Source organism: Engystomops pustulosus, chromosome 8 (assembly GCF_040894005.1).
Source record: "Engystomops pustulosus chromosome 8, aEngPut4.maternal, whole genome shotgun sequence".
Classification (NCBI taxonomy): Eukaryota; Metazoa; Chordata; class Amphibia; order Anura; family Leptodactylidae; genus Engystomops; species Engystomops pustulosus.
In genome coordinates, this window is record NC_092418.1 from 97879489 (window position 1) to 97903132 (window position 23644).

A 23644-nucleotide genomic window follows, 5' to 3' on the forward strand; every position below is an offset into this window, starting at 1 on the left:
GTACTGTACATATTGTATATTTCTGTCCTTTCCCTAAGGAGCCAGAGACTTTCCTGAGACTCTCATCCCTATTTATCTCAGTCAAGAGACTCTCCTTGAACTGATTATTGTCATGTGCTATGATAGCACCCCTTCCTCTGCCACCGCAGAGAATTTCTTCAAAGGACTCTGTCCCTCTCCAAATAGAGGAGACCCTTTGCTTCTTCTATGGCACTTTTCCCCACCTCAAGGGATGTACCCAGAAGATGGACTTTGTTACTAGAGACCTTCTGAGAGACTTTTGCCAGATACTCCAGGGAAAAGTTGCTATTGCTATTGACTACTATATTGCACTTAATGCCTTCCTTTTAGGTACGGACATTATGTTTGCACTTTTTATGCCTTTTCTTTGCAGGAAAAGAGACATTTATTATCGTGCTACCCTGAGTAGCCTATCTACTTCTGTAACGTTTGTAACGTTCAAGATGTGTACCCATTGGGCTCCTAAGCCAATGTGAATTAACCTGTTTGCACACTGTCATATATGCCAGTAGTCTGCATTTAACCCTTTCATAGGCTTTTCAGGTTGTAGTATGGCTGTGTCGGACCGTCTTTTTGTAAAACACTGACCACTACCTGACCCCTCAAACTGAGGTTTGCACAAGGGGGTAGTCCGTAAACTGCGGGTCCTACGGGGACCGGGGGTGTTACACAGTTAGCACCTGGATCCCAACCATACATGGGTAAGGATGCCAGTCAGGAGGTACTCGTGTCGCATATGCTAACGCAATGCAGATAGACACCTTATATATAATTGCCGCCAGGGAAGAAGCGTTGATACAACAAATATACAGGCCTTGGTGCAAGGAGTGGATTACAGGACATGACACCACACCTTTCCTACTGTACAGTTCGGTTTAATGGCGTCAGCGACCAACTGTCATACAGCTATATGTTTTTTTTTTTTGTCTCAGTCCGACACCAACCCAGGTGCCCGTCTCCAGGACCATGGGCGGTTTGTCCCTACACCTCACATAGCCTGCACTTCCTAGAAGTGCCCTTAGCCCCCTCTGTGCCCCAAACCATCTGTAGTCGAGCCGAGGGCGGCTCTTTCAATTGCCCCCGGGGTATGCAACACCCTCGCCGATGCAATGGCGAGTGGGTGCTTGCGAATAAGCCCCATAACATGTCACCACATCACACAGGGGAAACTGCAGTGGTTAATCCTGCCTGGCAAGGCAGAGGTTAAGTATTTTGTATAATGCAAGATGCTGTTATCCAATGATATGTGTTACATCCTGTGCTCTGTAAGCTGAGATGTGATTGGAGGAGCAGCCACCACCTGACCAAAGGGAGGTAATAAAACCTCTGGTCAGGAATGTTCTAGAGCAGTCTCTCTCAGGAGAGAGAAGAGATTCTGGATGATTATTCTAGTGTGGAATCCTAGGAGAATCAGTGAGTGAGTGAGTAATCTTAGTCTGGCCCATACCAGAGCAGGAAGAGCCTAGCCCCTGCCTCTGAAGAGTGGAGCATTAGACTAGAGTTAGTGTAGTGAGGAAAGAGGTATCATCTTACCTTTGAAGGTGATACCTGAAGCCCTACAGGACAAGCTGAAGCTTCCTACCAGGACACAGCTGCCTCCCAGCCTGCCCTCTACTTCCAGGCTGGTGAACTATCTCCTGAGGCTCCCTCCAACTCACATCTCGGCACCCCATCTACCTGTTAAAGGCACGTTTGCTGCGGTTCCTGCGGTTCAAATAAAGAACTGTAAGTTGTTTTCTTCAACTTCTGTCTCCGTCTGGTCCCTGCTAATACGGCTGCCTTCATCACCGGCACCCTGTCCATCACCCAGAGACTCACCCTCGGGACATTAAGGGGTTGCCCCAGGGAGATCCGCTATAGCAGCCTCTCCCTCATCATTTCTTGCCAACACCACCCTGCTGGAGACCTGCCAGGCTGTAGGACAGCCCTCCGGTTCCCCCGTACCAAGCACCGTGACAATAGCGTGCTTAGGCCGCAACCGCCAGCCACTCCGGTACCGCGGGCCCCGGCTGACTCCAGGCCTCACCTCAAGGGCTAGGCCCCGGTGGGGGATGTTGCAAATGAATGTTGTTTATAGGAAAATCCTTTAAGATCACTCCTGTGATTATTATTCCTAGATACAATCTTATTCATTGTCAGCAGAACCTCTCTATCACATGGAGGGATGTACTGGCAAAATATGGTATTTGATCAGTTTTGATAAATCAGTAGCGCCTGTCCATGAGCCAGATCCTATAAATGAAATAGGACCTGCCTTGTGTCAATCTCTCCTCCACTTGGACAATAGAGACTAAAGATATTACAAATGTTGCTACTAGATGGCGCCAGAGTTCTCTAAAGACAAGTCAATAGATCTAAGACATTCCAAATCTAATGGACTTGCTACATATGATGAGACTTGGAGAATAACAAGTTTCTATTACTATCATTAATTCATTATTATTATTATCATTATTATTAATTCATTATTGTTTTGCAGCTTTCACGGTTACATGAATGTAAAATTAAGTAATTTAGGTTATGGGATGTGGGGATGTGTTACTGTTCTACTATACTCTCCATTGAATGACCTGGAAATCTTATTGACAACCAATAATATTGATTATCCCAACTGATATAACCAATATCTGTCCAATGAAGGCTATTAGGAGTGTGATAGAGGATATCGCAGCTCCTCCTGTCCCTATATAGCTCAACCCACATCCTCTGGCATACCTCCCCTTCCCCCTACTGTCTGTGGGAAGGCAGCTGCATCTATTATAGTGTGTGTGGTTGCATTTACTTTCCCAAATTTTGCCACATTGGATATTCAGCACTATGTCTGCCCTATGGCTTCATATCATTGGATTAGTCTGTGGGATCCTGCTCCATTACACTTCTGCACAACTCTCCAGTGAGATCCGTGAGTGTGATATATACTGAAGTACATGACTTTTAGGAGTCTTTACTATTCGTAAATTTTCTTACTTTACTAATATCAAAGTTATTATAGTTAAGATGATTTATTGTTATTGCCAATACAGTCATATCCGGGGTCCGGGGACTAATGGGCCTATATACAAGGACAGACTTAGGATAGAGGGACAGCAAGTAAGGAAGAGCTCCTCTGTAGTAAGTAATTTTAGGACATATAATGCCGCCATATAGTGCCGTAGTAATACTGCCATGTAATGTGACTATATAGAGTGCCTAAATGATTTATGATCCCATAGAAATCTTGATAATACTCCAGGACCATATCCAGCTACACCATATTCTCTCCTGACCCTCTGTGCTGGATCAGAGGTAAGGAGTTAGGTAGGTATTAGTTCTTGATTATTTATAAACTACTTAGAGCCAATAATAAAAAAAAATAACTAACCCTATGAATATAATACTGCTCCTTCTGTAAATGTATAAATACATTGATAGCTAGTCATTGTTACCCCCAGAGGCGTAACAGCCGCTATGGGGCCCACAGTGTCAGGGGGCCCCATAATCCAACCTGACAATAAAGAATGGAGGATGTGCACCACTATATATATGCTGCACGTTTGTACAGTATATGGCACTGTATGTGTGTATATGTGATGTGTATGTGTGTAAGAGTGTATAAATGTGTGTGTTGGAACTGTATGTTTATGTATATAGGTATATAAATGTGTGTGTATATACTGTATGTGAGTGTAATATGAAAAATTTAAAATGGGAAGGGGGGCTCCATTCAGAAGTATGCTATGGGGCCCTGTCTATCCTATTTACACCCCTGGTTTGCCCTCATAAAATTAGGCTACACTCTGAAAGTAGCAGCACTCTGATTGGACAGACTATTACTAAATTCCTAAAAAGAATAACTGAGGAACATCCGAGCATAAACTTTTCCAGTGCCATGTGATGCTGGGGCTTTACCACACACACATCTGTATCTATTACATCCCCTATGAACATAAACAAAAGTATTTTAAAGGGGTTTTCCTTTGTTCGGGGAAAAAATATAGACTTGTGTCTCTATGAGGCCTCCTCGATATCCCGCAGCGTTTCCTCCTACATTCCAAAACATATTAAAAGCTAAATTTGGAACATAGATCATTTGTGACCCTATTGAGAAGAGATACTGATGGGACTTATGACGATCTCCATACAGCGCTGTGGAATATGTCAGTGCTATAAAGATGAGTAAAATAAAAAGAAGCATGGTAGATAATGTAGCCATATTAGGCGAGGAGGATCTAATGTTCATGGTATCAGTCAATTTTCCCCCCAAAAAACGATCATGAAAATAAAGACAATAGGAGAGCAAGTGTGTTCTTAGATAGTTCTGGATAACAGAGGGTTAAAAACATGAATATTAATTGATATTGTTCCTTATCAAAATTAATTAACATATAAAGTCAATGGGGCTTATTTACTAAGGGTCTGGGGCCTCACTTTCATCAGTTTTTACGAAGTTTTTGTGATTTGCGCCACTGTGACAGGTATTTAATTGGGGATTGTGTCGCACGAGAAGGGATTGTGGCGTGGCTGCGCTGGCTTTCATGCGTCAGAAATTAGGGGGCGGCCGTCGGACGTTCCGAGTGATTCGGACTGAGGGCGGGATTTAACTTTTAATGCACTTACATGCCCCGGGAAGAAGAAGATGAACTCCGGGGGACCTGAGCGGGGAAGCGACACATGCAGGAAATCTGGTGCACGATCTTAGTGAATCGCAGCACAGGGCATTCCGTTAGGACAATCCCCTTTCGGGGAACGCGTCAGGACGGGTAAGTTAATGTGCGCCAATATTTCCATTATCTGTGAGACGCAGCAGCTCCTGTGTGCAGCAAATTTTCCCTGTAGCCTGATGGCTAAGAATCTGGAGAGGGGGCACTTTTGAGGGCTGTATCTTTGACTCTGTGACACTTAGAATCTCACGGAGATATTGGAGCACATTTACTTACCCGTCCCATCGCGATCCCCGCTGTGCGTTGTCCAATGCGGATTCGGATCTTCCGCAATTCACATAGCTCGTGCGCCCGATTTCCTGCATCAGTCGTTTCCCCCACTGAGGTCCGCGTCACCATCTTCTTCCCGATGCATGTGAGTGCTGATCTTGTGGTGCAATTTGGTTTTTAAATTCCGCGGTTTGTCCAAATCAGTCGGGTTGTCCGATGTCCACGCCCCACGATTTGCGTTGCATGCAAGCCGGCACCGATGCACCACAATCCAATCACTTGCGCCAAAAATTCGGGGCAACTCAGGGCAAAAACGGTAAAAAGTTGGGAAACCCGACTAAAATGAGCTGTTCAAACCCTTAGTAAATGTGCCCCAGAAGTGATTTTTATATTGAAAAATCTCAACCGAAACCCTCCGTTAAACCTGAATATCCCTGACACCTAGAAGCACAATTTTATATTCATTTGAAAGAAGAGATTCTCCTCTTTCATGGGGCCCTGGGCAAATGCCCACTTTGCCTACCCATAACACCGGTATGATATAGCTAAAAAAGGGCAGTATTATAAATGGTAGGTGGGGGGGGGGGCTTTTACAGATTTAGTGTTGGGGTCCTGGATAAGGACCGAGTAAGACCTTGTATGGTCCTTATGACTTCCCCTAGTGATGGTGAACCTTTTGCAGACCAAGTGCCCAAACTACAACCAGAATCCACTTATTTACCATTAAGTAGTAACTTGTTGCTACCTGTTCTTCAACATCATTCAATTGTATTGGCCCCCCTGAGGCAACCAATACGGTTGAAAGAAGGAGGGCAAATTCAGACCATCATTGAAGCTTCTCTCCAGGAAGAGTGGTGGGTCCAGCAGGAGGACCTCCAAGATAATGCAGTTCTGTCAGCACCTTCTAACATTTCCTGCAGTTCCAAACAGCCAATGAAGTGTCACTTTAAAATAGCACTGAGAGCAGCATCTTTTAAGTTGCTTGGGACTGCAGGAAGATTTGGTAGTTTTGGCCCTGTTTGGTGAAATTGGGGCAATGGCCTGAGTGCCCACAGAGAGGACCCTGAGTGCCACATCAGGCACCCGTGCCATAGGTTCGTCACCACTGCCCTAGGGGAACAGAACAGCAGTTAGGGATATAGATATAGTGATATAGCAGTCACACTGGGGTCCTGGGGCCCATTCATCCGAGTAATAAAGGTAATACTGCGCATGGTAAATGGAGATTGTGTTACTGAATGTGTACAGGGACATAAATGCAATGTTTGTCTCTGGATGACACTATGGTTATGGTTCTTATATATATAATGTCATAATAAAGCTCCATATATTCATTTCACTCTTAGGCTGTGATCATTTATGGGAGGAGAACAATGTCTCACGTATTTGCTACCAGTTCCATTTACAATCTTTCCTCTCATGGAATGAAGCCAGAATGTCTTGTCAGGCTCAAGGGGGAGATTTGCTGAGCATCACAAATCTGGAAGAGGAGAAGTATATTTCCAGTAAGTGTCTGGCTGTGCACCGCTGTGTTCTTCCCAATTATTTGACAAATAAAGAAAATGCAAGATTTAAAAAGTGAACTAAATCTCTAAATCTCCACTGATATACAAATGTCTATATAGCAGAATGCGAAACTAAATAGTAGCATTTTACATAGCAAAACGATCCCATGATGCCATTACCACACTCCATCATATTCTGACCCCGCCATCACATCACATATTGGCCAGAACTGAGCAGTGACCCCGACATCCCCGACTAATCTACAGGAATTACATTTTTTAAGCTAAACCGAACATAAAAATTGTATGCTAGAGATTGAAACCGATTATCAGGACTCTTGAGAGTGAGTCCTGATTACTCCTCCCACACACAGTGATTGACAGGGAGAGTCCTGATTACTCCACACACAGTGATTGACAGGGAGAGTCCTGATTACTTCACCCACACAGTGATTGACAGGGAGAGTACTGATTACTCCACCCACACACAGTGATTGACAGTGAGAGTCCTGATTACTCCACCCACACAGTGATTGACAGGGAGAGTACTGATTATTCCACCCACACACAGTGATTGAAAGGGAGAGTACTGATTACCCTGCCCACACACAGTCTTTGACAGTATGAGTGTACCGAAAAGGTACCCAATCACTATGGGGTACATTTACTTACCAGTCCTGCTCATTCCACGAAAGTGCATTGTCTGTGCACATCTGCCGCCATTCACTAAGATCGTGCGTCCGATATCCTGCATGTGTCACTTCCCCGCTCAGGTCCGACAGAGTTCACCTTCTTCTTCCTGGTGCATGTAAGTGCTTTGGATGCGACACAATTTGAATGTCCAAATCAGTCGGATTGTCCGATGGCCCAGCCCCCGATTTCTGTCCCATAAAATCCAGCGCAGCCGTGCCACAATCCCATCATGTGCGACATAATCCCCAGTTAAATACCTGTCACAGCGGTACAAATTCCGAAAATTTCAAAAATCAGACGAAAGTGCGATCTGTGGACACTTAGTAAATAATGCCCTATGTGTTGGCCTGAGAAGCAGAATTCTTACTGTCACTATCATATAATGTGTTTCTTAAGGTGTTAAATCAATGGTTAGAGCTTGAAAATATATACGAGATACTGTAACCTTTAATATCTCTTTCCAATCATCTGGTGACTTGTTTGTTCTCCATGATACTTGCAGAGAAGTTGGAGAATGCGGACATCATGTTATGGATTGGTCTTAACCAAATAGATAGATTATCCGGATGGCAGTGGTCAGATGGTTCAGCTTTGGGATTTCTCAACTGGAAAGGTATGGTTTCCTGTAAAGAAAGTGATGTTATAGAGCAGAAGGAGCTGAGCAGATTGTGCATACTGTCCTACATACAGACAGCATGTTACAGAGCAGGAAGAGCAGAGCAGATTGTACATAGTGTCCTACCTACAGACAGCATGTTATAAAGCAGGAAGAGCAGAGCAGATTGTACATAGTGTCTGGTTGGCAGGCAACATGTTATAGAGCAGGAGGAAGCTGAACATATTGTACATAAGATAGTATCTGCAGGCAGCATGTTATAGGGCATTAAGCGCAGAGCAGATTGTACATGTGTCCTGTCAGCAGGCAGTATGTTATACAGTAGTAAGAGCTGAACAGATTGTACATAGTGCCCTATCTGTAAGTAGGCTGTTATAGAGCAGGGGGAGCTGAGTAGATTGTCACAATGTCCTATCTGGGAGCAGCATGTTATACAGCAGAAGTTATTGCTCTATAATATGCTTCTTGCAGCTCTCTCCACCTAACACTTCTAATGCTTATGGTTCAGATCTCCCTCCTTTTTACCGCGAGAGGAAACATTGCGGAACGTTCTATGCAGGAAGAGAGAACAAATGGCAGAGCTCCAGATGTGATTCCAAACTTCCTTATGTTTGCAAAAAGTGTCTTGCGGGAAGACACCACTTGCTCTACGGTGAGTGCTCGATATTGTAGCCTGATGATGTGTTCTACAGTGTCTCAGTTTGTAATTAGTTCTAATGAATGCACTTATTTCTTATATAATAGAGAATTGGAAGTTCTATCCAACCCAGTGTGAGCCAAACTGGATTCCGTACAACCGGCGCTGTGCTGAACTTCAGAAGAAAGAGCTCAGCTGGTCCGAAGCATCGGCCGCTTGTCGTAGTGATGGAGGGGAGTTATGGAGTGTGCGCTCACTGGCAGATGTGGAGTTTCTACTTAATCATCTTGATCAACGTAAGAATTTTTAAAAATGTATTTTCTATGTCCACATATTCGTGGCTTGGCATAGATAAAGCTGATATGTTGTACATGTAAAGTAATCTAATGCATAGCTCCTCTCTGAATGGTGGAACAAGAAGTCTCTTGCTTCCTGCTCTTCCATTAAGCAATAGTGAAGATTTCAATATGGGGCCCCCTGACTTCTGGAGCCCCAAGAAATTGCTTAGGTTGATTTATTGTTAAATCCTCCCATGTGCAGTACAGACTAAAAGTTTGGACACAACTTTTTATTCAAAGAGTTTTCTGTATTTTCATGACTAAAAAAAATATAGATTCACACTGAAGGCATCAAAACTATGATTTCATTATTATCTTGGCATTCTCTATGAGCTTCATGAGGTAGTCACTTGAAATGGTCTTACAACAGTCTTGAAGGAGTTCCCAGAGATACTCAGCACTTGTTGGCCCTTTTGCCTTCACTCTGCGGTCCAGCTCACCCCAAACCATCTCTATTGGGTTCAGGTCTGGTGACTGTGGGGGCCATGTCATTTGGTGTAGCCTCCATCACACTCACTCTTGGTCTATTAGCCCTTACACAGCCTGGAGGTGTGTATGGAGTTATTGTCCTGTTAAATAATAATTGATGGTCCAAACTAAACGAAACTGGATGGAATAGCAACTGGGTGGAATAGCATGCAAGGTGCTGTGGTAACCATGGTCCTTGCGTCATAATGTCCTTTGGTCATTGACCTGGTCTCTAATCTGAGCTGCTGTTACCCTGTGATTTCTGAGGCTGGTGACTCGGATGAACTTATCCTCCGCAGCAGAGGTGACTCTTGGTCTTTCTTTCCTGGACACTTTCAAAGTTTTCCCAATTTTTCCGACTGACTTAAAGTAATGATGGTCACTCGTTTTTCTTTCATTAGCTGCTTTTTTCTAGCCATAATACAAATTCTATCAGTCTATTCAACAGGACTATCAGCTGTGTATCCACCTGACTTCTGCACAACACAACTGATGGTCCCAACCCCATTTATAAGGCAAGAAATCCCACTTACGAAACCTGACAGGGCACACCTGTGATATGAAAACCGTTTCAGGTGACTACCTCTTTAAGCTCATCAAGAGAAGCCAAGAGTGTGCAAAGCAGTAATCACAGCAAAAGGAACCTAGAATATAAGACATATTTTCAGTTGTTTTACACTTTTTTGTTAAGTATATAATTCCACGTGTGATAATTCATAGTTTTGATGCCTTCAATGTGAATCTACAATTTTTATAGTCATGAAAATACAGAAAACTCTTTGAATGAGAAAGTATGTCCAAACTTTTGGCCTGTATTGTATATATCCCACAAGGAAGCTATGAACATAAACTCCAAGATCTTGCTACATGTTGTACATGATTCTTATTATTCCAGAAGACATCAGAGAAGCCTGGATTGGGATGAGCTCTAAGCGTAAGGCTCCTGTGATGTTTCAATGGTCAGATGGTTCATCCGTGACCTTTACAAGTTGGCAGAGACATGAACCCAACACTGGCATAGCAGACAGTGACCTCTGCGTTTCTGCACAAAGAGCAGTAAGATCATTCTTTCTTTTCATTCGCTTCTGCTTCCTGTTCTAGTGTAGTCTAAATAAGCTTAAAGGACATTTACCATCAGATTATTGCTCACGTCTCCATCACATGCCCACGTTCTCTATGCTCCATTTCTCATAACTTTTTATGGCCGCATTTTGGAGAAAAATCATTTTATACCATATGCAAATAATCCTTTGGTGCTCTGCAGAGTACCACCAGGCTCCACCCAGATATAATCGATGCACGCTCCGGGGCATTCTTAGAGCTTTCTTTTCAAATATCACACTGGACAGCAAGCAGACCGCGTAGCGAATGTGAAAATCTTGCGCATGCGCGTGGTTACCTGTCGGCTTGTTGCCAGCACAAGATTTGAAAAGAGAGTCGGTGACATCATCGGCTCTCAGAACGCTCTCAGGGCCTTACCACTGCCCCAGGGCGTGCATAAATTATATTTTGGCGGAGCCTGGTGGTGTTCTGCAGAGCACCACAGGGTACTTTGTATATGGTATAAAATGAGTTTTCTCCAAAACGCGGCCATACAAAGTTATGGGAAATAGAGTATTGAGAATGCAAGGAAGGAACGGGGAGGTGAGTGATAATCATCTACCGTAAGCTGACGGTAGATGTATTTTAAAGTATTTAATAGAAGATCATTAAAACTGAATAAAATCCCTTATAAAGACCCTCATTTTCATAGGAAGACCTGACAAAAAAGGGTAAGGGGTTAAAAACTCCCTGCTCTATAATGAGTGGCCCATCTGATATAGAGCAGGTGAAGAACAGGGGAACAGGGGTTGTACCAAGAATTTTTATTACCCCCTACTGTATCCATAGGATAGATGATGACAATGTGGTTGGTGGGGGTCCAACTGCTGGAAAAGCCCACAAGAACTAACTGAGTAAAGCTCCATTCAATAATACAGGGTGCTAACATTGCAGAACCACTCGGTAGTGAACAGGAGTAACGGAGATACCCTTGCACTGTGCTCAACAATTTCAGTATTCAGTTGGTGAGAACGGAACCTCTGTTACTTAAAATGGTGGGGATACATTCTCCTGATTGTGGAAGTCTCAGCAGTCAGACTGCCACCGATCAAATTGTTAACTCCTATTCAGTGGATCCTAGGCAGGAGTGCCAGCCATGAGGTGAGTTGAGCCTCTTGCCTCAGGCAGCACCACCTGCAGCAAGATTGGGGGCAGCATCAGGAATGGAGTCACCTGCTATAAAACAGACTTTTATACTTGACACTGTATGGAGAACCCATGTACTAAAAAAAAACACCTGATATATTACTACTGCATGTTGTGGAGGGGGTGCCGGTCTATAGCTCGCCTCAGGCAGCACAAAGTTTAGGTTTCACCCTGATACTTGATACAGCCCCTTTAAGCTTAAATCCAATGGCAACATATAAGGCGTACATTGAGAAACACATCTGTGCTCCGTATGAGAAATCTTAGGGAACGTTCCCCATTCCCGTACAGACACTATTCTCTCATTATAGAGAAGTGTACCATGACCCTCCCAAACAAGTAGCCCCAGTCTACACGCCCTGAAATGAAAATATTTTTTTAGGTCTCCTAATCCAGCTGTACTGGGGTTGTCTCCTTTCCTGATGAGAACATCTGTGCCATATTTGTAGAGTAAAGGGTCACATTCCAGTCACCGGCTCAGTGATCTGTGCCATAGGGATAAGGGGGAGGATTGGACCATGAACTCTTCACTCCATGTCACTGACTTGATAACAATTCAGACTTTACTGTAGGGTCTCGTCTTCATGTTTTTGGGACTGGCTTACAATTTTGAACCAAAATTCTGAATTAAAACCACAGTGAAATTGCAATATATGTACCAGCTCTCAATCCACATGGAGCCCTCTGGGTGAATTGTGGTCACCGGGGGTCTCATTAGGTGTCCCCTCTACAATCAGATGCCTGGCTCCATTCACTTACGTTGATTACACCCCAACAAGTAATGGATGTTTTAGGCTATGTCCATGGCCGTCATTATAAACCACCATATTGGATCAAGGGCAAGTTATTCCAAAGGGAAGGCTGTATGAAAGAAGACTTAACCCTTTGACTTTGTACACTTGTTTATATCAGGAAAAGCAGCAAAGTTTACTGTGCCGCAGGACAGATGTCCCATTCATCATTATGACACCCTTGTGTGATTTTTGGCATGCTTGAGATGTATATCTATCTATGAATGTTTCTTCTGTTCTAATTTAGGATGGAAACTGGAAGGTGAGACCTTGTAGAGAAAAACTCTTCTCAGTTTGTCAGAAACCTGGTCTGTCAAGGAACATGACGGCTGATGAATCCTGTGAAGAGGTAAATAATATGACATAAACAAGATGTAAGAAACACAATTTATGCGAGTGCTGTTAGATATAGTTCCTGGTGGTGTATGTCATTTGGGCCTGGCGATTTGTCTATTTTAGTAGTTTTAAAGGAAATCTACCATTTGCTTTTATGCATTATGAACCAAACATACCTTGAGAATGCTGTAGTGACACTGATGCAGAAACACATCTTGTTTAATCCCTGAACTGAGTGGTTTTGCTGGAATAACTATTATATAATTAGGATAATGAGGCTCTGTCACTCCTGTGGCTGCCCTGGCGCTTCTCTTCTTACCCTAATTTTGCACTGCTCCAGCCTTGTCCTGCCCAGCAAAAAGGAGAATACGTAATCACTGTGTTGTCTCAGGCAGAAGTAATCAATCGCTGCACCATCCCCCAGCTTGGTAAGGAATGTGTAAATTAATTTTCTAGGGTGAGAACAGAAAAACTATGAGGGCTGCGTCAGCCGGCAGAGTGGGTGGGCACGGGCGTTTCTGCACCATGCCTACGAACATTTGTGACCACCAGATACATCAAGGGGCCTAGGCCTCTTGATGTATCCAAGGAACGGGGCCTTTATCATATGCTGGCGCACTAGTGCTGGTGTATGATAAATTCCCTCCAAAGTTTTTCATTTTCCTCTCCCTGGAAAATATATTTGCATATTTCTTACCCAGAATCCTCAGTGAAACTTGCACGGCGTTCACACTGTACCAACTGTTTTATTTAATTATTTTTTTGCAGAATTGGGTGAGGCACGGAGACTATTGTTATGGGACCAACTCAAACAATGAAAGTTTTTCACTAGCTGCAAACGTTTCGACCTACCCCCTAGCATTTATAACTAATAGGTATGTTTTACTTCGATACAAGTGTCCACAAGTCTCCTCAAATATATTGGGGCTTATTTACGAAGGGTCCCGCTGCCACATTTCTGTCGAGTTTTCCGACGTTTTTGGGGATCGCGCCACTGGAACAGGTATTTAGTAGGTGATTGTGTTGGATTTAGTCGCACTCGCGCCGGCTTTCATGCAACACAAAGCAGGAGCGGGTCGTCAGACGCTCCGACGGATTAGGAAAACCGCAGGATTTAACTTAAAAATTGTGCCGCAAGCAAAGCGCTTACATACATCGATATGAAGATGGTGAACCCGGTGGACCTGAGCGGGGAAGCAACACATTCAGCAAATCGGGCGCATGATCTTATTGAATCGCGGCACAGTGCATTTTTGTCGGACAATGCACTTTCGGGATCTCCTCCGGACCGGATAAGTAAATGCCCCAATAGGTTTAATACTGATGTAACAGTGACATAATGTACATATAATATAGAGTCTCAGTGCATCAAATACTTATATCTATGTTTTCTACTTACCTTAAGGTTTGAGCAGGCTTTTATTAACAGCCTAATATCCAGTAAGATAATACCCGGAGAGCCTTACTTCTGGATTGGCCTGAATGACTTTATTAATTCTGGAGAGTACAAATGGCGTTTATATGGTATAAAGAAGTGGAAAGTCAGCTACACAAACTGGGGTAACCAGGAGCCACGTAAGTGAGTTCCATCAGGGAGCAAACATTATACTTACAATATACAGGATGTGACATCATATGTAAAAGATCACTACAATATTATATCAAATTACATAAAACTCTATGGAGAAGGGAGGAGGAGAGAGGGAACTTCCCAAGGAAGGCAATTGGGAGCACACAGACATGATGCTGCAGTCTAGTAAGTTTTCTATCACACCCACATGATACATTCATATGCTTATTTTGCAGTACTACTCTATAATGTTCTAGATGGTGCTGTTTCTAAGTGACAGAGAGTTAGGAAGCAAAGTCTTTGGTGTCCTCCATGTTTTGTGTGTGGGAGACATCATATCAACTATTCTCCCATTTCCAACTGAGAGATTAAGAAGGGAAAAAGCTAAAAGGCCTGTAACATCTGTATCTGCATCATCGTCTTCCTGTCTGTAGAGTATGGCTGTTGTTCTTAGTAAGTTGTTGGCTGGTGTTCTCCTGTTATTTCAGTACTCTGTATTCTGGTATTTCGACCCTTTGCTTGTATTCAGACTATCCTTCTCCAGTGTGATTTTGTACTGCTTTTTTTTCCTCTTGGTTCTGACCCAACTCTAGTGAATATTCTGTATTTGTATTGTCTTGTCTTTGTCTTTATGTTTTGCACTTTTGGTGCAGAATGGGAACGTCAACTGGTTCTTCCTTACCACTTAGAAAAGTGAGGAAGTAGGCAGGGAAGCTGGGAAGGGATCTCAGATCCCACTGTCTCTGTCTGTGTCCACTGTCCATTCCTAGAATATGCATTACTGTGCCTGGTTTATTTTTCAAGAAGTATTCCTAATTTGTAGCACCAGCACTGCCTGTAGTTCATGTTGTCATTACCATAATGTTTGTGAACGTGAATTATAATACGATTTTTTTAGGTTATAATGGAGGCTGTGTTGTTCTGAGTACTGGACCCAACCTGGGTCACTGGGAAGTGAAGGATTGTGAAATATTTTTGGCAAGATCTCTATGTAAAAAGCCTCTAAGAAATGAAATAGAAATCGATACAAAGCCACACAAGGGAATTATGAGTCAAGATTGCGTGGCACCTTGGGAAACAAAGCCAGGTCTCCAGCACTGCTATAAGGTAGGGTGTCACTTCATTGATGGACGGTCCTCTGTCTGTCATTTATGTAGTTCAAAATGGCCAGTTTTTCATATTATTTTCCAAACAAGGTTTTCCACCATGAGAAGCTAATGAGAAAAAGAACCTGGCGTGAGGCAGAAGATTTGTGCCAAGATTTTGGAGCTGATCTTGTTAGTTTATCAAATTTTCAAGAAAAGCAATTTGTAGAAGAACTCTTAAGCACCATGTATAGTGGGTAAATATATATTTTGGTATCCTATAATACCTACAGTATCCTAATGGATTCCTAAACATAGCGTGCATCAAGTTTATCTTTTTGAGATTGCTAATGTAACCTTAAAGGGGTTCTCCAGCCATAGCAAGTTAGGCCCTATTCACAGGATAAGGCCTAACTCAGTCTTATCACTAAGAACCCCACTGAGGTCTGTTGTATCCCTGTTACGCTCAAGATGTTCAGAGCAGCCAGTTGCGCATACGCCAACTGCTCCGTTTATCTCTATGGCGCTGACGGAAATAGCTGAGCACCACACTTGCTCAATAGATCAATAGAGCAGCTGGCGCATGCACGACCGGCTGATTTCTGCATCTCGAGGTACAACAGATCCCCGTTCTTGAGATCCACAGGGAGCTCATCACTGAGACCCCCACCGATCAGCAAGGTAGGCCCCATCCTGTGACTAGGGCCTAACTTGCTATGGCTGGAGAACCTTTTTAAAGTTTCCATATAAGTCATTTTACGGTAGACCAACCTTACAAGTTTTGCAAAGAATAACATGAGTTGAAGTTTGTGCTGAGGATCAACACCAACAAAAAGCCGTGGGATCATGTATGTTTAACATAAGCAGACCCAACCTTTTGTTCTCTTGTGGGACAAGCTAGGACCTATGCTCTGGCTACAATGATGCTCTTATCCCCCATTGAAAACAAAAGCATGTTCATATATAGAGAGAGATTGGAAGGAATAGCTGTCAGACAGAAGACTCTTCTTCAGCTTCAGCAGGTCTGTCAGGTTCACCCCATGGTGCAGTTTCATGTACATCGTGGAACACACTTAATTAGTGAATCCTTACATACATGTACTTGATGGTTATAGCAAAGGAACAGGTGCTTAACCCCACAGATACTATGGCCAATAGTGACCACAGAATCTTACATGTCTGTTTATGAAACTTGGCTTGCTGTAAAGCTGTTGCATGGTGTCCATGAGTGGCTTTGACTACCAAAACCCTAAAACTGACCCCGATAGGGGTTCTATGAGGTCCTGCCAGAGGCATGTCCTCATAGAAGGTTGAACAGTTGTAAAGCACAACAGTAAGGGCCTTTGCACATGATGAGCACATGACAAGATATATGGGGCCATGATTTGGCTTAAGGCCATCATATTAGTGCATTGGGCACTGGTGTTTCACCACATCATGACCCATCTGTGTGGCTACCTCACAAAAAGCTCCTTATGGTGATGGAAGGGTGAGCTGTGCCGAAATCAGACTACAAACAACTGGCCTAACAATGATTTGCCGTCTATGATGCTAATGAGCAACTCCCCTAGTGGTAAATTGATGCTAATACAAAATAATAAACTATTTAAAATGATGTAAAACATTTAAAGGAAATCTACCATTAAATTACTGGTGGTGGACCGTCCTGATTAGCTTGCTTATTACCTGTAGGGGATGTGGGCAGTGTTTTTATTAGATATAAGGCTTACAGGGTACAGAGAAAATATGTAAATGAGCCTGAGGCGCTCAGGCTTACGTCACCTGAGCGCATCCTGGCTCTGCCAACCTGATACACTCAAGTATGAGCTGAGTTTTTCAGCAGAAAAATTGTCCTGAAAAAAACCTAACTCGGCTTATACTTGACTCTATAAAAAAATTTACACTGTACTCACCTTTCTCTTCTTGCCTTGGGTGCTCTACAATTCTCACAATTACCATTCCTTGCGCTGCCAGCAGTTTAACCCCTTAACACTCTGCGCCGTAGCTCTACGGCGCAGAGGTATAAGGGATATATGAAGAGGGCTCACGGGCTGAGTCCTTTTCATACAGAGGTGGGGGTTTTTGCATTTTGCACAAAACCCCCACCGCTAATAACCGCGGTCGGTGCTTGCACCGATCGCGGCTATTAACCCTCTCAACGCCGCCGGCAAAGTCGCCGGCGGCGTTTAAAAGACGGTGCGCGCCGCCATCTTTTTTTCTATTGCCACGCCCCCGAACGTCATCGGGGGGCGGCGATCGGTTACCATGGTAGCCTCGTGTCTTCTTTTGACACGAGGCTACATGGCTTATGCAGGTTCGTTACAATGAGCCAGTGGCTCATTGTAATGTATGACCTGCAAAAATGCCATATATTGCAATACTGTAGTATTGCAGTATATGGTAGGAGCGTTCTGACCATCTAGGGTTAATGTACCCTAGATGGTCTAAAAAATAGTAAGAAAAAAAGAAGTTTAAAAAATAAAAAAAAATAATAAAATATTAAAAGTTCAAATCACCCCCCTTTCCCTAGAACGGATATAAAACATAATAAACAGTAAAAATCACAAACATATTAGGTATCACCGCGTCCCAAAATGCCCGATCTATCAAAATATAAAAACTGTTACGGCCGGCGGTGACCTTCGAGGCGGGAAATGGCGCCCAAATGTCCGAAATGCGACTTTTACACCTTTTACATAACATAAAAAATGAAATAAAAAATTATCACAATGTTGCACAGACCTCAAAATGGTAGCAATGAAAATGTCGCCTCATTTCGCAAAAAATGACACCTCACACATCTCCGTGCGCCAAAATATGAAAAAGTTATTAGCGTCAGAAGATGGCAAAATTTTTTTTTTCTTTTTTGTACACATTCGTTTAATTTTTGAAAATGTATTAAAACACAATAAAACCTATATAAATTTGGTATCACCGCGATCGCACCGAACCAAAGAATAAAGTAGGCATGTTATTTGGAGTGAAGAGTGAAAGTCGTAAAAACTGAGCCCACAAGAACGTGACGCACGTGAGGTTTTTTTTTCAATTTTTCCACATTTGGAATTTTTTTTCAGCTTCGCAGTACACGGCATGTTAAAATAAATAACATCACGGGAAAGTAAAATTTGTTACGCACAAAATAAGCCCTCACACAGGTCTGTACACGTAAAAATGAAAAAGTTATGGATTTTTGAAGTTGGAGAGCGAGAAATCGGCCGAAAAACCCTGCGTCCTTAAGGGGTTAAAGTGCAGCTGTGCAAGGAATGTTGTTTGCGCGCATGCGCAAGATTTGTAGTCGCGGCTGTCTGTGTAGTGTGGATGGGGCGGGGAGTGTGCATAATTAGTTGTCAGCGAAGCCATGAGGCGCTCAGGTGATGTAAGCCTAAGGGTGCGGTCACACGTCGCGTTTAACGCATGCGTTTAAAAACGCATTGGAATAGCTGAAGAGTGATTTGCCTAATTAAACACCTCTTAACACTTGTGTTTACAAAACGCATGCGTTAACCGCGATGTTAACGCATGTGTTAACAATGCGCTAACAGCCGCATGCGTTAACCGCGATGTTAACGCATGCGTTAACCGCGATGTTAACACATGCGTTAACAATGCGTTAACGGTTGCGTTTTGTAAACACAGGTTTTAGCAGCTGTTTAATTAGGCAAATCACTCTCCAGCTATTGCAAACGCATGCGTTAAACGCGACGTGTGACCGCACCCTGAGGGTGTGTTCACACATTGCAGTTAAAACTGCATCGCAATTAGTTTTGGGTTGGTTTTAGGTGGTATTACTTATTTTAACAAGTGAAAGACATCAAATCAACAGGTGAATGACATTTGTGGAACAGGTTTCTCCTTCAAAGTCAAATTCACCCGTTCAGTTCTTGTCTTTCATCTGTGAAATTGACAAAACTGCACCTAAAACCACCTCAAAGCTGATTGCGATGCAGTTTTAACTGCAACGTGTGAACGCACCCAGAGTGCCTCAAACTCATTTACATGTTATTACAAAGTTATTTTCTCTGTTATTCAGAAGCCTTATAACTAATAAAGAACACTGCCCACATCCGCTACAGGTAACAACACAGCTAATGAGGATGGCCCACCACCAGTAATCAGGTGGCAGGTGTCCTTTAAGAAACCCTTTTCCCCCGATAAATTATTTTTATGGCTTATTACACATACATCACACATGCATCACACGTTTTGCTTCTCTTGCAGAAATGAAACACGAAAGTTCTGGACTGGACTCAATAAACAAAATCCATCTAAAGATTCTTGGGAATGGTCCGATGGGTCCCCAGTAAGTCTGAGCTTTGTTAAAATATTGCAAAAAAAAGCAGCTTTGCTCTTTGGCCAGGGTAAAACATGGAAAATATAGTGGGGGACATTTACTTACAGTGTCGGTGTCTGCATTTGCTTTGTTACCGACCTGCTCTCGGTAAGAAGACACACATTTAATATTGTGGAGCTGTGCAGAGACATTTCTGGCGCCGAGACTATTTTCTGTCCCTGGGACAAAATCTGTCCCGAGCACCAGAAATGTGTCCAACAGTCCCTGCTAGACCAGTTTTCTTTTGGTCTACTTTCCGTCAGTTTACACCGCCCAAAAAGGGCTGCGACACATAGTAATTGTGTCTGAGTTTCCACTCCGCCAAAGCCACGCCCCTTTTCGGAGAAGAGTCGGAGCAGACGGAAAAAGGCATTTTTTCTGTCCCCGACAGCTAATAAATAGGTCGGAGAGCAGAACATGTGGTGAGAGCGCCACAAAACTGGCGGAAACGCCATAGTAAATGTCCCCCAGTGGGTCCAGCTTTTCCAATATGGCCAATGGCAGGTTCAGAGCTTTCGTCACCATTAAAACAAGAACATAAAGCTCGGATGACAAATTACCCAGAACAAGGTCTGGTTGACGCCAGCATGTATGACTGCATGCATAACTGTGTACCCCAACCTTACCAACCCCTTCATCCCCTTTAATAAAAGCTCAGACACAAGTATTATATTTAAACTTATGGTATGACATCAGGGAGTCGGCCACAGCTTTATTAAAATAATTTAACTCTTTAAACTTCTACTCTGAGGGCGCGTTCACACGTTGCGTTTTGACCTGCGTTTTCATTACGTTTGAAACGCATATGCAACAGCTGAGGAGAGGTGATTTAACCGGGGCACCTGAAATGCCAGCCTCGTTAGAGGGAATGTAGGTCCTCACCCCCTTCTAGAGAACCGCCAGCTGTGACATTTAGCGCTTAAAACCATATAAAGGGTGGGTGGGAGGGAAAGATTTCCTGGAAGAGGGTGAGTGGAATCACCAGCCCTCTTTTAAAACTTAAACCCAGCCCCCAGGTGTGGCTAATAATCGCCCAGCCCTTAGTCACGTAGCCCACAGCCCGCCAAACAATTAACCCTTAAAGGGGATGCCATCAATTCACCTCTCCTTGACCCCTAATTGCCTGCAGTCCTTAGCCCCACGGCTATACGCCTACAGGCTATCAAAACCGGCTTTATCCCTGTGGTAGATTTCACACTGGCGTGTGCGTTGTGTGTCTTTTGCGCCTTGTCTCCATTTTGTCTTAATTTTGCTTCAATTTATTTGCCCGCATCTGCAAACAAAAACGTGAGGTTTAACACAGACCTTTCGTCAGTTTTTTTTTTTTTTTTGCAGAACCAAAGCCTTCCGTGATCCACATCAATGAAAAACAATAGGACAGGTTTAGAAAATTTTTCCGCTGACAATGGAGCAGTAAAAAAATACAAGCCAATGTGAAAACACCCATTGAAAACAATGGGGCACATTTACATTGCGCCGCACTTTTGTCGGACTGTGCACGTCCTTCATGGCTAAAACGGCTTGAACGGGTATTTAAGAAGTGTCTGCGCCACTATTGTGTTGCACGCGACCCATTTGTGGCGCAGCTGGCTTCCATGCAACACATATTAGGGGGCATGCCGCCTGACAGTCCGACTGATTCGAACCGAGCACAAGATTTAACTTTAAAATTATGTTGCACACCCCATGTTAAAGGTGCACCATGAAAAAGATGGTGAACTCTTTGGGACCAGTGCAGATTAATGATTTCTGGCGCACGGTATTAGTGAACCCAGGATTATACATGGAAATAGCACTTCAGTTTCCGACTTTCTAAGTAAATGTGCCCCAATGGCTTTGTGAGGCATCCGTGGAGATCACTGAACCATGGATATAAAAAAAACAACGCCAATGTAAAAGAGTCCCTAGGGTGTGAATGTAACCATTTATAAACTTGAATACTAACCGTATAATGATAGATAGATAGATAGATAGATATGAGATAGATAGATAGATAGATGTCAGGGTCCGTGAGGTTGTGGATCCTCTGAACCACTGCGGACGATGGCACAAGCCACTACCTGGGACCGGAGTCTAAGTGGTACCCGGTTTTCACCAGAGCCCGCCGCAAGGCGGGTGTGACTAGCTGCAGTGTGGTACCAGCAGGTCGTACCACAGGCGTGACTTGTCCGCAGTGGCAGCCAAGGTCGAGGTACAGAAACGGCAGGCAATCTCGTAGTCGGGGACAGGCAGCACAGGTTCGGAGTCAGGGACGTAGCAACAGGTCAGGGCAGGCGGCAAAGGAGCGATGTCAGAAACGGAACCAGGGTCACAACGGGAATTCACAAGAAGAGCACAAGGCATCAGAAAAGCTTTCTCTAGGGCGCTAGGCACGAAGATGCGGCAGGGGCTTGCAGGAAGAGGCAGGCTTAAATAGATTCTGCCAAAATGGCCAGCGCCAATTAATGGCGCACTGGCCCTTTAAATTTCGAGAAGTGACGGCGCGCGCCCTAGCATTCGGGACCGTGCGCGCACGGCGGCAGGGAGCGAGCCGGGAGCCAGGGAAGGTAAGCAGCGCTGGCGGTGCGCTGGCGGGGGCAGGGAAGCACGGGTGAGCCCGCGATATGCGTCGCGGGACCACCCGTGACAGTACCCCCCCCCCCTTCGGCCTCCCCCTCCTCCTGGGCTGGAGAAATCCTTGCAGGAGGTCACAGTCCAGTATATTGTCCTCTGGCTCCCAAGATCTCTCCTCAGGCCCAAACCCCTTCCAGTCAACCAAGAAGAACCGCCTCCCCCTTACCGTTTTCATGTCCAGGATCTCCTTTACCTCATAGGTGTCGGTGGAGTCAGTCACTGGAGTGGGTGGAGGAACTTGCCGGGAGAAGCGGTTCAGGACAACGGGCTTGAGCAGAGAGACATGGAAGGAGTTCGGGATGCGCATGGTGGGAGGAAGGCGTAGCTTATAGGCCACGGGGTTAATTCGCTTCAGCACCTCAAAAGGACCCAGATAGCGAGGACCAAGTTTGTAGCTGGGAATCTGCAAGCGAACATATTTTGAAGACAGCCACACTTTATCCCCTGGAGAGAAGATGGGAGGAGGCCTGCGTTTCCTATCAGCCTGAGCCTTGGTGCGGGCAGATGCCTGAAGCAGGGACTGATGAGTCTGTTCCCAAATAGTCTTAAGATCTGCTACCAACTCCTCCACAGCAGGAACATCAGCAGACACGGAGAGGGGTAGAGGTGGACGTGGATGTCTTCCGTACACAATAAAGAACGGTGAAGCACCGGCAGACTCCGAGTCCAGGGAGTTATATGAGAACTCTGCCCATGGTAGAAGAGCGGACCAATCGTCCTGACGGGCAGAGACAAAGTGACGCAGGTAACAGCCCAAAGTTTGGTTAACTCTCTCCACTTGTCCATTTGACTGCGGATGGTACGCAGAAGAGAAGTCCAGTTTCACTTGTAACTGATTGCATAGGGATCGCCAGAAGCGGGAGACAAATTGGACCCCACGGTCTGAGACAATGTGCAACGGAAGTCCATGCAAGCGGAAGATATGGGTGAAGAACTGGCTGGCAAGGTGTGGAGCCGACGGCAGGCCTGGCAGAGGGACAAAATGCGACATTTTAGAAAAGCGGTCAGTTACCACCCAGATGACGGTGTTGCCTGATGAAGGCGGTAAGTCTGTGACAAAGTCCATCGCCACGTGAGTCCACGGGAAGCTGGGTATCGGCAACGGTAGAAGAAGACCAGCAGGCTTGAAACGTGATGGCTTATTCCGGGCACAGGAAGCACAGGAACCCACAAAGTCCCGAACATCCTTGGCCAGCTCTGGCCACCAGTAGAATCGGCAAATGAGGGAGAGAGAGCGCTGCACCCCAGGATGCCCAGCCACACGGGAGCAATGTCCCCAAGACAGAATCTTCCTCCGTAGAGCAGGTTTTACATATATCTTGCCAGGAGGAAGCTGACGAAGATCCACAGGTGCGACCAGTACCAGTCGATCAGGAGGAATGACATGCCGAGGAGCCGGTTCCTCCCCAATGACATCCGAGGCACGAGAGAGGGTGTCAGCCTTGATGTTCTTCTCGGCCGGGCGGAAATGAATAAGGAAGTCG

General features: G+C 44.5%; 1 protein-coding gene across 1 annotated transcript in view; it reads left to right on the forward strand.

The window, feature by feature from the left end:
* The first annotated feature begins 2758 nt into the window (after nucleotides 1-2758).
* The window catches only part of PLA2R1 (phospholipase A2 receptor 1), a 42856-nt gene continuing 21970 nt past the window's right edge, over nucleotides 2759-23644 (forward strand). Inside the window, exons 1-12 of the mRNA XM_072121909.1 lie at nucleotides 2759-2923; nucleotides 6278-6436; nucleotides 7632-7742; nucleotides 8254-8397; nucleotides 8490-8678; nucleotides 10084-10244; nucleotides 12474-12575; nucleotides 13331-13437; nucleotides 13968-14137; nucleotides 15031-15239; nucleotides 15329-15474; nucleotides 19436-19517. Coding sequence (XP_071978010.1) covers nucleotides 2839-2923; nucleotides 6278-6436; nucleotides 7632-7742; nucleotides 8254-8397; nucleotides 8490-8678; nucleotides 10084-10244; nucleotides 12474-12575; nucleotides 13331-13437; nucleotides 13968-14137; nucleotides 15031-15239; nucleotides 15329-15474; nucleotides 19436-19517 — 1665 coding nt within the window. The 5' untranslated portion in view covers nucleotides 2759-2838. The remainder of the gene's footprint in view (nucleotides 2924-6277; nucleotides 6437-7631; nucleotides 7743-8253; nucleotides 8398-8489; nucleotides 8679-10083; nucleotides 10245-12473; nucleotides 12576-13330; nucleotides 13438-13967; nucleotides 14138-15030; nucleotides 15240-15328; nucleotides 15475-19435; nucleotides 19518-23644) is intronic.